This window comes from Palaemon carinicauda, chromosome 16 (assembly GCF_036898095.1).
Source record: "Palaemon carinicauda isolate YSFRI2023 chromosome 16, ASM3689809v2, whole genome shotgun sequence".
Taxonomy (NCBI): Eukaryota; Metazoa; Arthropoda; class Malacostraca; order Decapoda; family Palaemonidae; genus Palaemon; species Palaemon carinicauda.
This window is the reverse complement of record NC_090740.1, coordinates 16864127-16878825: the sequence shown is the minus strand read 5'-3', so window position 1 is coordinate 16878825 and position 14699 is coordinate 16864127. Positions and strand designations below refer to the sequence as shown.

The 14699-nt window shown below is 43.5% G+C and overlaps 1 protein-coding gene across 2 annotated transcripts in view; it reads left to right on the top strand.

The window, feature by feature from the left end:
• LOC137655667 (glyoxylate reductase/hydroxypyruvate reductase) overlaps positions 1–14699 on the top strand; it is a 65406-nt gene that overhangs the window by 30876 nt on the left and 19831 nt on the right. For both annotated transcript variants that reach the window (XM_068389611.1, XM_068389610.1), the window contains exon 4: positions 14056–14138. In XM_068389611.1, the coding sequence (XP_068245712.1) occupies positions 14056–14138 (83 nt within the window). The remainder of the gene's footprint in view (positions 1–14055; positions 14139–14699) is intronic.

Here is a 14699-nt window from a genome sequence, read left to right as displayed (position 1 = left end):
TTGTGACGCAGTGCGGCAACCTCAGCAACCCGATAAGGAGTTGTCTGTACGACCCAGACAGTCTAGACAGCTTCGGGTTGTCACTGTACTTCCTCGCTTCCCCATGGTTGACAGTTCACAGACTGTGCAGCAGTACCATGATCTTGTGTCCGACTCCGTCAGACGACTAGCTTTTAAGAGCTCCCACAAGTCGTCGCTGTCTGGAGATTCTCAGATGGACTATGGATCTGACCAAGGAACTGGGCCTCCTGGTCAATTTTGAGGAGTCCCAGCTCGTCCCATCCCAGACCATTGTCTACCTGGGTATGGATCTTCAGAGTCGAGCTTTTCGGGCTTTTCCGTCGGCCCCAAAGATCTACTAAGCCCTAGATTGCATCCAGAGCATGCTGAGAAGGAACCGATGCTCAGTCAGGTAGTGGATGAGTCTAACAGGGACACTTTCATCGCTGGCCCTGTTCATCGAGTTAGGGAGACCCCACCTCCCCCCCCTTCAGTTTCATCTAGCGGCTCACTGGATAAAGGACATGACGCTAGAGACGATCTCAGTTCCTGTTTCCGAAGAGAGGAGGTCTACTCTCATGTGGTGAAAGAACAGCTTTCTTCTCAAGGAAGTCTTCCTTTGACTGTTCAGAAACCCGACCGCCGTCTCTTCTCTGACGCATCAGACACGGGCTGGGGTGCGACTTTGGACGGACAGGAATGCTCGGGAACATGGAATCAGGAGCTAAGGACACTTCACATCTATTGCAAGGAGCTGTTGGCGGTTCATCTGGCCTTGATAAACTTCAAGTCCCTCCAGCTTAACAAGGTGGTGGAGGTGGACTCTGACAACACCACAGCCTTGGCTTACATCTCCAAGCAGGGAGGGACTCATTCGTGGAAGTTGTTCTAGATCGCAAGGGACCTCCTCATCTGGTTAAAAGATCGAAAGCTCACGCTGGTAACGAGGTTCATTCAGGGCGATATGAATGTCATGGCAGATCGCCTTAGCCGGAAGGGTCAGGTCATCCCCACAGAGTGGACCCTTCACAAGAATGTTTGCAGCAGACTTTGGGCCCTGTGGGGTCAGCCAACCATAGATCTGTTCGCTACCTCGATAACCTAGAGGCTCCCGTTGTATTGTTCTCCGATTCCAGACCCAGCAGCAGTTCACGTGGATGCTTTTCTGCTGGATTGGTCCCATCTCGACCTGTATGCATTCCCGCCGTTCAAGATTGTCAACAGGGTACTTCAGAAGTTCGCCTCTCGCAAAGGGACACGGCTGACGTTGGTTGGCTCCGCTCTGGCCCGCGAGAGAATGGTTCTTAGAGGTACTGCAATGGCTGGTCGACATTCCCAGGACTCTTCCTCTAGGAGTGGACCTTCTACGTCTACCTCACGTAAAGAAGGTACATCCAAACCTTCACGCTCTTCGTCTGACTGCCTTCAGACTTTCGAAAGACTCTCAAGAGCTAGGGGCTTTTCGAAGGAGGCAGCCAGAGCGATTGCCAGAGCAAGGAGGACATCTACTCTCAGAGTCTATCAGTCTAAAGGGGAAGTCTTCCGAAGCTGGTACAAGGCCAATGCAGTTTCCTCATCCAGTACCACTGTAACCCAGATTGCTGACTTCCTGTTACATCTAAGGAACGTAAGGTCCCTTTCAGCTCCTACGATTAAGGGTTACAGAAGTATGTTGGCAGCGGTTTTCCGCCACAGAGGCTTGGATCTTTCCACCAACAAAGATCTACAGGACCTCCTTAGGTCTTTTAAGACCTCAAAGGAACGTCGGTTGTCCACTCCAGGCTGGAATCTAGACGTGGTCCTAAGGTTCCTTATGTCATCAAGATTTGAACCTCTCCAATCAGCCTCTTTTAAGGACCTCACATTAAAAACTCTTTTCCTCGTGTGCTTGACAACAGCTAAAAGAGTAAGTGAGATCCACGCCTTCAGCAGGAACATAGTTTTCACATCTGAAACGGCTACATGTTCCTTGCAGCTCGTTTTTTTGCTAAAACGAGCTTCCTTCACGTCCTTGGCCTAAGTCGTTCGAGATCCCAAGCCTGTCCAACTTGGTGGGGGACGAACTGGAGAGAGTACTTTGCCCAGTTAGAGCTCTTAGGTACTATCTTAAAAGGTCATAACCTTTACGAGGACAATCAGAAGCCTTATGGTGTGCTATCAAGAAGCCTTCTCTTCCAAGGTCTAAGAACTCAGTTTCTTACCTATTCAGGCTCCTGATTAGGGAAGCACATTCTCATCTGAAGGAAGAAGACCTTGCTTTGCTGAAGGTAAGGACACATGAAGTGAGAGCTGTGGCTACTTCAGTGGCCCTCAAACAGAACCGTTCTCTGCAGAGTGTTATGGATGCAACCTATTGGAGAAGCAAGTCAGTGTTCGCATCATTCTATCTCAAAGATGTCCAGTCTCTTTACGAGAACTGCTACACCCTGGGACCATTCGTAGCAACGAATGCAGTAGTAGGCGGGGGCTCAGCCACTACATTCCCATAATCCCATAACCTTTTTAACCTTTCTCTTGAATACTTTTTATGGGTTGTGCGGTCGGCTAAGAAGCCTTCCACATCCTTGTTGATTTGGCGGGTGGTCAATTCTTTCTTGAGAAGCGCCGAGGTTAAAGGTTGTGATGAGGTCCTTTAGTATGGGTTGCAGCCCTTTATACTTCAGCACCTAAGAGTCGTTCAGCATCCTAAGAGGACCGCTACGCTCAGTAAGGAAGACGTACTTAATAAAGGCAGAGTAATGGTTCAAGTCGTCTTCCTTACCAGGTACTTATTTATTTTATGTTATTTTTGAATAACTAATAAAATAAAATACGGGATACTTAGCTTCTTTGTTAACATGTATGCTGGTCTCCACCCACCACTCTGGGTGTGAATCAGCTACATGATTATCGGGTAAGATTAATATTGAAAAATGTTATTTTCATTAGTAAAATAAATTTTTGAATATACTTACCCGATAATCATTATTTAATTGACCCACCCTTCCTCCCCATAGAGAACCAGTGGACCGAGGAAAAAATTGAGGTGGTGTTGACAAGAAGTACTGGAGTACCTGACCACAGATGGCGCTGTGGTGTTCACCCCCACCTGTATAGCGATCGCTGGCGTATCCCTACCGTAGATTTCTGTCGGCAACAGAGTTGACAGCTACATGATTATCGGGTAAGTATATTCAAAAATTTATTTTACTAATGAAAATAACATGTTTCATACTTGTATGCAAACTTTTTGTCCTTTAATATATGAGGTGTCTTCAGTGAGGGGTTGAATGGTTGTTGACTCATAAATAACGTAGTTAGTTAGTGACAGGTGGTTCTAGTGTCAATGCCTGTCAGACTAGCTATTTTGTCTTTGGCCGGAACAAGTATGGCCATACTGTTGGTGCTGGAATAATTATAATCGGCATTGATTCTTTATTTTTTTATAAATGTGTGTGTGTGGGGATTGCTGGCCCTTGCCATGGAGGGAGCCAAGTTTTCTAATGTACAATGTTGTTATTGTGAGCAAATTAAGTTGTTTGGTAGGTTTATGAATAAACCTGCTTGGATCTCTTTGCACATTGCTCTTTATGTAGGGGCCATGGATATTTGCAATCATCCCCCTGGGACAAGTGTAGGTCGTGGCCTTCACTGCAGGGGTCTGAGTTCACCATGAGTTTTGGGTAGGTTCAAGCTGATGTTAAAAGGCCTGTATATCTCCTTCCTCATTCCTCCCAACTCTTAACCCCTACTACTTCTGGGAGGCGCTAATCAGCGCAAGGCTCAGGACATGTTGTGGTATCCCTCACTTACAGCTAAGGATATACATCTGCATGTACTCGTGGCTTGCCTGTTTTTTACATACCAATGGCTATGAGTTTAAACTGAAGCTATTGCCTTCTACAGTTATTCAGAGATGCCAACTTGTTTGCTTTTGTGGGGGTAGCCCCCAACCCCTCCTAGAGTTGCCACCCCTTTTTTTTTGCAATTTTCCTTTATTAAAAGAATTGCCATTTATGCATTATTTTACATTCAATTTTAAAAGAGGGCATTCAAGAGAATCACTTCAACCATTATTGAGTTAACAACTGCTCTTTTGTTACACCTGCTGTGACCTGGTATTCATGTTTCATTTACAATGCTACTAGTTTTAGAAGAAAACAAGGAAACATAATAAGATTGAATATCATCAGAAGCTGTGTTCCTGATGATCATCTTTTACATTTGAAACTGTGTTCTTGAAAATTTATCGCTGACCTACGGGAATTTGTTGTTTTCCTGTAGTCTTACATCATAGAGACATAAATCTCAGGCCTGTAGTATTTTTACAAATTTTGAGTAAACTGTTATCAATAGGTTAACTGTGAGTATTTTATGAATCTTGTAAGATATAAATTTAGTCTTAAATTTAGTAATTGTTGTTTGGCTATTATTTTCTTTTGCTGTTATGCTGTTTTCTATGCTCAATTAGTTAATAAGGGAATAAAACATTGAAGAAGATTACCATATGTAAAATCCTGAAGTATGGGTTTCATGTTATTCTTACACATTTCGTGGCAGAAAGGCTTTGGTTCACATCATCTCTCGACATACCCGCACTGCAGTAGAATAGGAAACCTTCAGAATTTCAAAGTCTCAGATTTTTGGAAAAGTTTGAAAATACCTTCCAATATCTATCTTAGATATTTATGCCTTTCTGCCCCTCTTTTCCTGTTTTGCCAATTTTTCAATGGGCATTGAGATTCAGAGAGACCATGATTGTTCCTAAGCAGCCACACACTAGATGGCACCTAGATTAGCTGTTTGTCTCCCTTCCTTCGTCAAGGAACTTCCTTAATTTCCTCGGTAAAGATGCCATTCAATTCCCGATTTAAGTTTTCAGTTGGGATTCAGTTTTGGACTAGAGCCTGTGGTAGCCCCGACAAAGCGAGTAGGAAAATGCCGTAACTTTTCCTGTGTTACTGACATTCTGAAGGATAGAAGAGAATCTCCATCACTTCGATTTAGGTATTTGTGGCCAAGACCTATAATCCAGGCATTCATGACTTCTCTACTACTTCATCTCTTCTCTACAAAGGCGACTAGCAGGGATCACAATGACTTACCTTCCTGATCTAGAATAGGACACTAAAACTGTTCCTTTGATATGGAAGGAATTAAGAAAGAGATCCTAAAACTTTTGTTTTCTTTCTGACTTTGTGCAACAATTAGAGGCTCTTGTTTTGAAGATAATAATATGTCAGAAACAGATGACCTTTGCTGCCTACAGGTTCCTAGATATCTTTATCCCTGAAATGGTAGTGGGGACTCAACAAATCATGTTGCAAACCTAGTTCTTCTACTGGAAAAGAAGCATCTTGTCTGAGGCAGTGGTCGTAATGAAAGTCTAGAATGAGATTGACTGGCTTTTTTCCTCTTCTTTCTTCCCCTTCTTTTGGGGTGTAGAAGTGACTCTGTTATTCACTGGACCAGATGATGCATGCAGGTGAGCCTTATGATAGAGCAACTTTTTTTCGCAATAAGTCTTAGAAGTATATGAACAAAGTTATGTGGTCATGTTCTCATATTACCATACATTTAGACAATTCAGTCTATCTTACGTATGCCAGTCCATGGTAGTGACCTAGCCTGAAATCTTCCTCGTCTTCATGTCCAGGTTGTCAGGAGGCTGTCGGGAGTCACTTTTGCTTTTATGGAGGACTAAAGTGCTTTGACATTCCCTGGGAAAGTAAACTAACTACTTGGTTATAGGGACTTCCCTGTAAGGATAAGTCTCCTATTAATGGATGAGGGTTTGTATTTGTGTTGGAACAAATCACAAGTTTTTAAAGGGATTTAACAGCTAAGGTCCAGCTAAGTTCCAGATATGCTGAAAACATACTTCTTTTAAAGTTTAAGGTTTTCCAATTTTTTTTCTTATTCAATCCTTACAAAAAGAAGCAATTGTTAGTTCAGGGGATAGTTTCTCTTGACCTGTAAAAGCTATTCAATGTTATTTGGATGAATTTACAGTTTAAAGTGATTCACTTAATTTGTTTTGTGGTGTAAGTATTACAGTGCAACCTCTATCCAAGAATGCAATGCCCCTCAGTATCATTATTGGGCCATGAAAGCTAAAAAGAACTGATCCCCTATTTGATGAAAGATTTGAAAATTAAGGGTTCATGATATAGAAAGTAGGACTACATTTGAATTTTTTTGCTCAAAACTTTCTTTGGAAAGGGTTTAGAGGCAGCTGAATGGTATACCAAGGAGGTATTCACTAAACATTTTCTCAAATAGTCAAGGTTTACATTTCATGAATATTTTGTGAAATTGATTAAAAATATTAGCATGGTAGATTTATACTTTGGGATTGTTAAGGAATTTTTATGCGAGGTATCATTTTGTAACTATAGAATTTTTGCCATAGTCGTTTTTTTTATTGGTGTCAGGTTCTTGTGCATCTATAGTTATGTAATTTAACAGTTAGAACTTTTCATTCTGGTTGGTTTAGAAAAAATTCTGCAATTGTTGTTTAATGTTTACCAGGATCAGGTATACCGGTATTCACATGAGAATCCATCTGATTTATATCAGAATTGGTCTCAAGTCCAGTGGTCTTATTTCTGTAGATGTAAGTGTGGTTCAACTGTTTCTGTCATTCATGGTACTTAGTATAAAATTGACCTCCCAAGGTTAAAAAGCCAAGAATCTTGGCTAAGGCTAAGAAAATTTTCACCACTCATGATATGGTCTCCATTTTGAATATTCATATGCTAAATAACTTTCATTTAACATGGTTCCGAAGGTAGAGAAACAGCCCTAAGCATCCTCTCTAATATGCTTTCCTCCACAGAATTTGTGATTCTTCACACAGGAAATCTCATGGGTTAATACCTAATTATATTGGTTTAGTTGAGAGAGGTAACTGAGACAATGCAATGGCAACAAATAATTCCAAAGGATTCTTTGGTAATACATCTTCATGTTGCTCTCATTTATATGGTAATTGAGGATAATGGGACTATTTCTTGTCTATCCTTTCTATACATCAAATTTAGGTACCTTTGTTAGGCTCTTGCTGCCACCATCCCGGACATCTTATCCTACAATGCCCCACAAGACCTTGTACTTTGAGAATGCAATTTTTCAATATTAATCTTACCCGATGATCATGTAGCTGTCAACTCCGTTGCCCGACAGAAATCTAAGGACGGGATACGCCAGCGATCGCTATACAGGTGGGGGTGTACTCACCAGCGCCATCTGTGGTCAGGTACTCAAGTACTTCTTGTCAACAAGACCTCATTATTTCCTCTGTCGTGCCGCCGGCAAGACCTACATGGATACGCTGTTGATTTTGGAGTCTTTTGGTCACGTTTTGGTGAAGTATTTGCTCTAAAATTTTAGCCTTCGCTGTACAGGAAGCTTTATCATTAGCTTAGCAAGCTTTTGGAATTAATTTGATTTAATTATGGTGACGAAGAAAGTTTGGACTCTCTTTCACTTTTAAATGGCCGACCCTTCCCTTAGACGGAAGTGTTGGTGTCGAAGAGAGTATAGACTCTCTTTCTTAATTTTGCTTAACAAAGTTATAGATTTTTTTTTTTTTTTTTTTTTTCATATCTCTCCGCCTTTTATAGGCCTCTTCGTTTAACTTCCATTTATTATAAACTTATAAAAATTAATTTTTATGTTTGCTTATATGCGACCTTTCCTAATAGTAGGCGGTCATTACTTGGAACCGAAGTTAATTAACATTGAGCCCGTCATATCGTTTTTTCCTGTTAAGAATTTATGCTATTTTAATTTTAATGTTTTTGAAAGAATTTCTTTGATAGTCTCGTACTGTTTTCAAAGTTGAACTAACGTTTTGTTTTGTCTCCGCAGTTGTTGACGTTCAGAACGTTCAACTTGCGCTCTATCGTTACGATAGAGAGAGAGAGTATTTCACGGTTCACGTTGCAGTAAGAGTAAACCGATTCTAACGTTTCGTTCATTCTTTCTTAGCTTAAATAGTTTTACTTCTAATAAAGGAACTTTTTATTTGGGAAACCTTTCAGTTTTTTTTCCTTTATCAAATAATATGTTTTAACGATATATATAATTGGGCTCATCTCTCAGGTTCTAAGTCAAGAGAGAGAGAGAGAGAGAGAGAGAGAGAGATAGAGACGGAGGGAGAGAGAGGAGGATAAACGTTTCGTTCAAGCGGGTAACGTTGTTATCGTTTTTGCTCTTCTTCCTAGTCTCTTTAGGGGAAGAAGGTAAAACGTTTCTAGAGTTTTATTCTTGTTCCCAGGCTTTATGCGGTGAGAGATTTTAAACGTAGTTTATTTGATCTAGTGTTTAGTCTCTTTTCCAGCCACTGAATTCTTTATCTTTCATTATGTTTTTCTGTTACATTGTAATACTGTTTTCGCAATTACTAACTTTTAATGAAGCATAGGATTGCGTGTTTCAGGTACAAACCACTTAAAGTTTCGAGTTCAGTGAGATAAGTGCAAACAGAAAATCAAAAGTGATAAAGTGATAAGCGCAAAGTGTTACAGTGTTGCGTTCGAGGGTTCGTCTGTTCGTGCCAGTTGTTCGCCTAGTCTGGGACCTCTTACAAGCTCCCAAGCCCAGGGGAGAAGTAATGTCGAAGGACTTATGGGTTCATCAGGCCTTGATCGACGAACAGACGTTTCCCTCCGTGGTTTCGGGTGTATCTACACACGTTGCCGACGTGATCACCCCACCCACACAAAGACGAGAGAGCCCTTTTATTCCTCGTCTGCGGAAGAGGTTTCTCGCAGAAACCATGGACCAAATCTTGCAGCTTTTAAGTGCAAGTCGGTCCCTTCCGCGCAAGTCCAACGGCCTAGGTGTAGCCACTGGGTCAGTTCGGACTTGCTGCAGTACGACAACTGCACACCTCCCAGAGAGGCAAGGTGGTACCGCAACAGGCAGTAACTCCGTCTGTTGCCGCACCAGCTGTTTTAGACCCTCAGTCACAACGGACAGTAGCTCCGTTTGTTGTTGTCTTTCATAGACCCTAGTGGTCCATGCTGCAGACTATACAGTCTCAGCTTGCTCCTTCATACAGGAGTATCATGCTGGAAGGTTGACAATGCAGCCTGTTAACCTACAACCCGCCGAGGTTGTGCGCTCAGCAGATACTGCGGCTGCCTGCTCCCACCCTCCTCCTGTGAGAGCTCCACCTCCGATGCGCAGTCCACCCTGCCAGACGCATGTTCTTGCTGCGCCTCCTGCTTTCATGCGTGAGCTGCCGCATCGGGAGTTGCCGGGTTCCAGCACTATGCGGCAACCTCCTCAACCCATAAGGCAGGAGCCTCATGCTATGCGGCATCCTCCTCAACCCATGAGGCAGGAGCCTCATGCTATGCGGCAACCTCCTCAACCCATGAGGCAGGAGCCTCATGCTATGCGGCATCCTCCTCAACCCATGAGGCAGGAGCCTCATGCTATGCGGCATCCTCCTCAACCCATGAGGCAGGAGCCTCAGGCTATGAGGAGCCTCATGCTATACGGCATCCTCCTCAACCCATGAGGCAGGAGCCTCATGCTATGCGGCAACCTCCTCAACCCATGAGGCAGGAGCCTCATGCTATGCGGCATCCTCCTCAACCCATGCGGCATGAGCCTCATCCCATGCAGCATGAGCCTCATCCCATGCAGCATGAGCCTCATACCATGCAGCATGAGCCTCATCCCATGCAGCATGAGCCTCATCCCATGCAGCATAAGCCGCATGCCATGCAACATGCTCTGCATACCTTACAGCATGCTCTACATACAGCATGCTCTGCATACCTTACAGCATGCTCTGCATACCTTACAGCATGCTCTGCATACCTTACAGCATGCTCTGCATACAGCATGCTCTGCATACCTTACAACATGCTCTGCATACCTTACAACATGCTCTGCATACAGCATGCTCTGCATTCCTTACAGCATGCTCGGCATACCTTACAACATGCTCGGCATACCTTACAGCATGCTCGGCATACCTTACAGCATGCTCGGCATACAGCAGGCTCTGCATACCTTACAGCATGCTCTGCATACCTTACCGCATGCTCCTCAATCACACATCTTTGGTTGTTGCCAACTCACAAGACTGTCAAGCAGTTTCATAACGTTGCCTTCTGGTCTGCTGCTTTTGCACCAGTGAAATCCTCACTGAGAGAAGGTTCCTGTAGATGAGAAAGTGCTATTCTCCCTCCTTCTGATATTCCCTTGAGGACTCTGTCATTTGGAGAGGAGCCTTAAGCTGCTTAGCCTCCTATGGACTTTTATTTAAGCATAACATGCTTCCAGGGAGGGTAATGGTTCCGCTTCAGTCGCTAACCCCGACTGTTGCCACACCTGCTCCCATAGACCTTAAGCTTTGTTGCAAGACATGCAGTCCAAGCTTAGTCCTTGTTAGAGGATTTTTGTTTACGGAGTCAGTGTGTCACTGGGAAGACGTTCAACAACCAGCAGAGGTGACTTGTTGTGACGCAGTGCGGCAACCTCAGCAACCCGATAAGGAGTTGTCTGTACTACCCAGACAGTCTAGACAGTTTCGGGTTGTCGCTGTACTTCCTCGCTTCCCCATGGTTGACAGTTCACAGACTGTGCAGCAGTACCATGATCTTGTGTCCGGCTCCGTCAGACGACTGGCTTTTAAGAGCTCCCACAAGTCGTCGCTGTCTGGAGAATCTCAGATGGACTATGGATCTGACCAAGGAACTGGGCCTCCTGGTCAATTTAGAGGAGTCCCAGCTCGTCCCATCCCAGACCATTGTCTACCTGGGTATGGAGCTTCAGAGTCGAGCTTTTCGGGCTTTTCCGTCGGCCCCAAGGATCTACCAAGCCCTAGAATGCATCCAGAGCATGCTGAGAAGGAACCGATGCTCAGTCAGGTAGTGGATGAGTCTAACAGGGACACTTTCATCGCTGGCCCTGTTCATCGAGTTAGGGAGACTCCACCTCCGCCCCCTTCAGTATCATCTAGCTGCTCACTGGATAAAGAACATGACGCTAGAGACGGTCTCAGTTCCTGTTTCCGAGGAGATGAGGTCTACTCTAACGTGGTGAAAGAACAGCTTTCTTCTCAAGGAAGGTCTACCTTTGGCTGTTCAGAAACCCGACCGCCGTCTCTTCTCGGACGCATCAGACACGGGCTGGGGTGCGACTTTGGACGGACAGGAATGCTCGGGAACATGGAATCAGGAGCAAAGGACACTTCACATCAATTGCAAGGAGCTGTTGGCGGTTCATCTGGCCTTGATAAACTTCAAGTCCCTCCAGCTTAAACAAGGTGGTGGAGGTGGACTCCGACAACACCACAGCCTTGGCTTACATCTCCAAGCAGGGAGGGACTCATTCGAGGAAGTTGTTCTAGATCGCAAGGGACCTCCTCATCTGGTCAAAAGATCGAAAGCTCACGCTGGTAACGAGGTTCATTCAGGGCGATATGAATGTCATGGCAGATCGCCTCAGCCGGAAGGGTCAGGGCATCCCCACAGAGTGGACCCTTCACAAGAATGTTTGCAGCAGACTTTGGGCCCTGTGGGGTCAGCCAACCATAGATCTGTTCGCTACCTCGATAACCTAGAGGCTCCCGTTGTATTGTTCTCCGATTCCAGACCCAGCAGCAGTTCACGTGGATGCTTTTCTGCTGGATTGGTCCCATCTCGACCGGTATGCATTCCCGCCGTTCAAGATTGTCAACAGGGTACTTCAGAAGTTCGCCTCTCGCAAAGGGACACGGCTGACGTTGGTTGCTCCCCTCTGGCCCGCGAGAGAATGGTTCATAGAGGTACTGCAATGGCTGGTCGACATTCCCAGGACTCTTCCTCTAGGAGTGGACCTTCTACGTCAACCTCACGTAAAGAAGGTACACCCTAACCTCCACGCTCTTCGTCTGACTGCCTTAAGACTATCGAAAGACTCTCAAGAGCTAGAGGCTTTTCGAAGGAGGCAGCCAGAGCGATTGCCAGAGCAAGGAGGACATCCACTCTCAGAGTCTATCAGTCTAAATGGGAAGTCTTCTGAAGCTGGTACAAGGCCAATGCAGTTTCCTCAACCAGTACCACTGTAACCCAGATTGCTGACTTCCTGTTACATCTAAGGAACGTAAGATCCCTTTCAGCTCCTACGATCAAGGGTTTCAGAAGTATGTTGGCAGCGGTTTTCCGCCACAGAGGCTTGGATCTTTCCACCAACAAAGATCTACAGGACCTCCTTAGGTCTTTTGAGACCTCAAAGGAACGTCGGTTGTCCACTCCAGGCTGGAATCTAGACGTGGTCCTAAGGTTCCTTATGTCATCAAGTTTTGAACCTCTCCAATCAGCCTCTTTTAAGGACCTCACATTAAAAACTCTTTTCCTCGTGTGCTTGGCAACAGCTAAAAGAGTAAGTGAGATCCACGCCTTCAGCAGGAACATAGTTTTCACATCTGAAACGGCTACATGTTCCTTGCAGCTCGGTTTTTTGCTAAAATGAGCTTCCTTCACGTCCTTGGCCTAAGTCGTTCGAGATCCCAAGCCTGTCCAACTTGGTGGGGAACGAACTGGAGAGAGTACTTTGCCCAGTTAGAGCTCTTAGGTACTATCTAAAAGGTCATAACCTTTACGAGGACAATCAGAAGCCTTATGGTGTGCTATCAAGAAGCCTTCTCTTCCAATGTCTAAGAACTCAGTTTCTTACCAAATCAGGCTTCTGATTAGGGAAGCACATTCTCATCTGAAGGAAGAAGACCTTGCTTTGCTGAAGGTAAGGACACATGAAGTGAGAGCTGTGGCTACTTCAGTGGCCTTCAAACAGAACCGTTCTCTGCAGAGTGTTATGGATGCAACCTATTGGAGAAGCAAGTCAGTGTTCGCATCATTCTATCTCAAAGATGTCCAGTCTCTTTACGAGAACTGCTACACCCTGGGACCATTCGTAGCAACGAATGCAGTAGTAGGTGGGGGCTCAGCCACTACATTCCCATAATCCCATAACCTTTTTAACCTTTCTCTTGAATACTTTTTATGGGTTGTACGGTCGGCTAAGAAGCCTTCCACATCCTTGTTGATTTGGCGGGTGGTCAATTCTTTCTTGAGAAGCGCCGAGGTTAAAGGTTGTGATGAGGTCCTTTAGTATGGGTTGCAGCCCTTTATACTTCAGCACCTAAGAGTCGTTCAGCATCCTAAGAGGACCGCTACGCTCAGTAAGGAAGACGTACTTAATAAAGGCAGAGTAATGGTTCAAGTCGTCTTCCTTACCAGGTACTTATTTATTTTATGTTATTTTTGAATAACTAATAAAATGAAATACGGGATACTTAGCTTCTTTGTTAACATGTATGCTGGTCTCCACCCACCACCCTGGGTGTGAATCAGCTACATGATCATTTGGTAAGATTAATATTGAAAAATGTTATTTTCATTAGTAAAATAAATTTTTGAATATACTTACCCGATGATCATGATTTAAAGGACCCGCCCTTCCTCCCCATAGAGAACCAGTGGACCGAGGAAATAATGAGGTCTTGTTGACAAGAAGTACTTGAGTACCTGACCACAGATGGCGCTGGTGAGTACACCCCCACCTGTATAGCGATCGCTGGCGTATCCCGTCCTTAGATTTCTGTCGGGCAACGGAGTTGACAGCTACATGATCATCGGGTAAGTATATTCAAAAATTTATTTTACTAATGAAAATAACATATTCGGTCTTTTGTACAGGCCAGCCCTAATATTTGAGGGGGCTCTAAGAATGAACCAGGAAAATATAGGCCTATTAGCCTGGCTCAATCTCTTGGGAGGAGATATCTGTATTTATCATAGATAACTCATACTAGACAAGGAGTGACCTAGTTTGTTATCAGAGGATATTTTTTTGCAAAGTTTGTTATCAGAGAATTTTTTTGCAACTTGAAAAGTGTCTGGAGGTAAATTGGATGTACAAAATTTAAATTTAGAATAAAAATAATTTTATCTACTTTTTGCTAGTGTCAAGTGCTGTAAATTAAAAAGAATTTTTTGAAAGTTAACTGTAAGCTGATTATAATAAAGATAAACTTTAGCTAGTATAATTCTAGTATATTTTCTTTTGCAGGTCCAAGCTTAAGAATCATTGGTACTATGTCAGTTGGCCATGATCACCTAGATTTATCTGAAATAAAATCTCGTGGAATAAAGGTATGAATTGAATTTACAATGAGTTTTTTGTAGAGATCACACAAGGAGCTAACTTGTTGTGTTGGCTATAATTATGATGCCTGGTAGTAAGGGTTTATCCAAAAATCAAGTTAATAGACTAAAGAACTGAAAGTCATCCTTTGTGAACTTCTTTCCATAGATACAGATTCTTCCAAAATGTTTATAGGTTACAAAGGGACCTCTAAAATTACCAAATGTCTACAAGTCTGGCCTTCTGATCAGTAAAAAATCTGACTAGTAACAAAAACCCAGTTATATAACTTACACTTAAATAACTAGGGTGTTCCATAGCTTTAGACCAATTCAACACAAAATCTAACCAAATTTAGGTAGTATGTTACATTTATCATTAAAGAGATATATCAGGAAAATGTATCATGTCTTAGAATGATGAATAGCAAAGACAAAGCTATAAGATATTGAAGATTTAGCATTTCAACAAAAATAACAATAACGTTAATCAGCCTTTTTGACTTGATAGCCCTCATCTAGCTGTCAGTAACCACTGAAGCAGTCTTGTACAGTCCACCATTAATAATT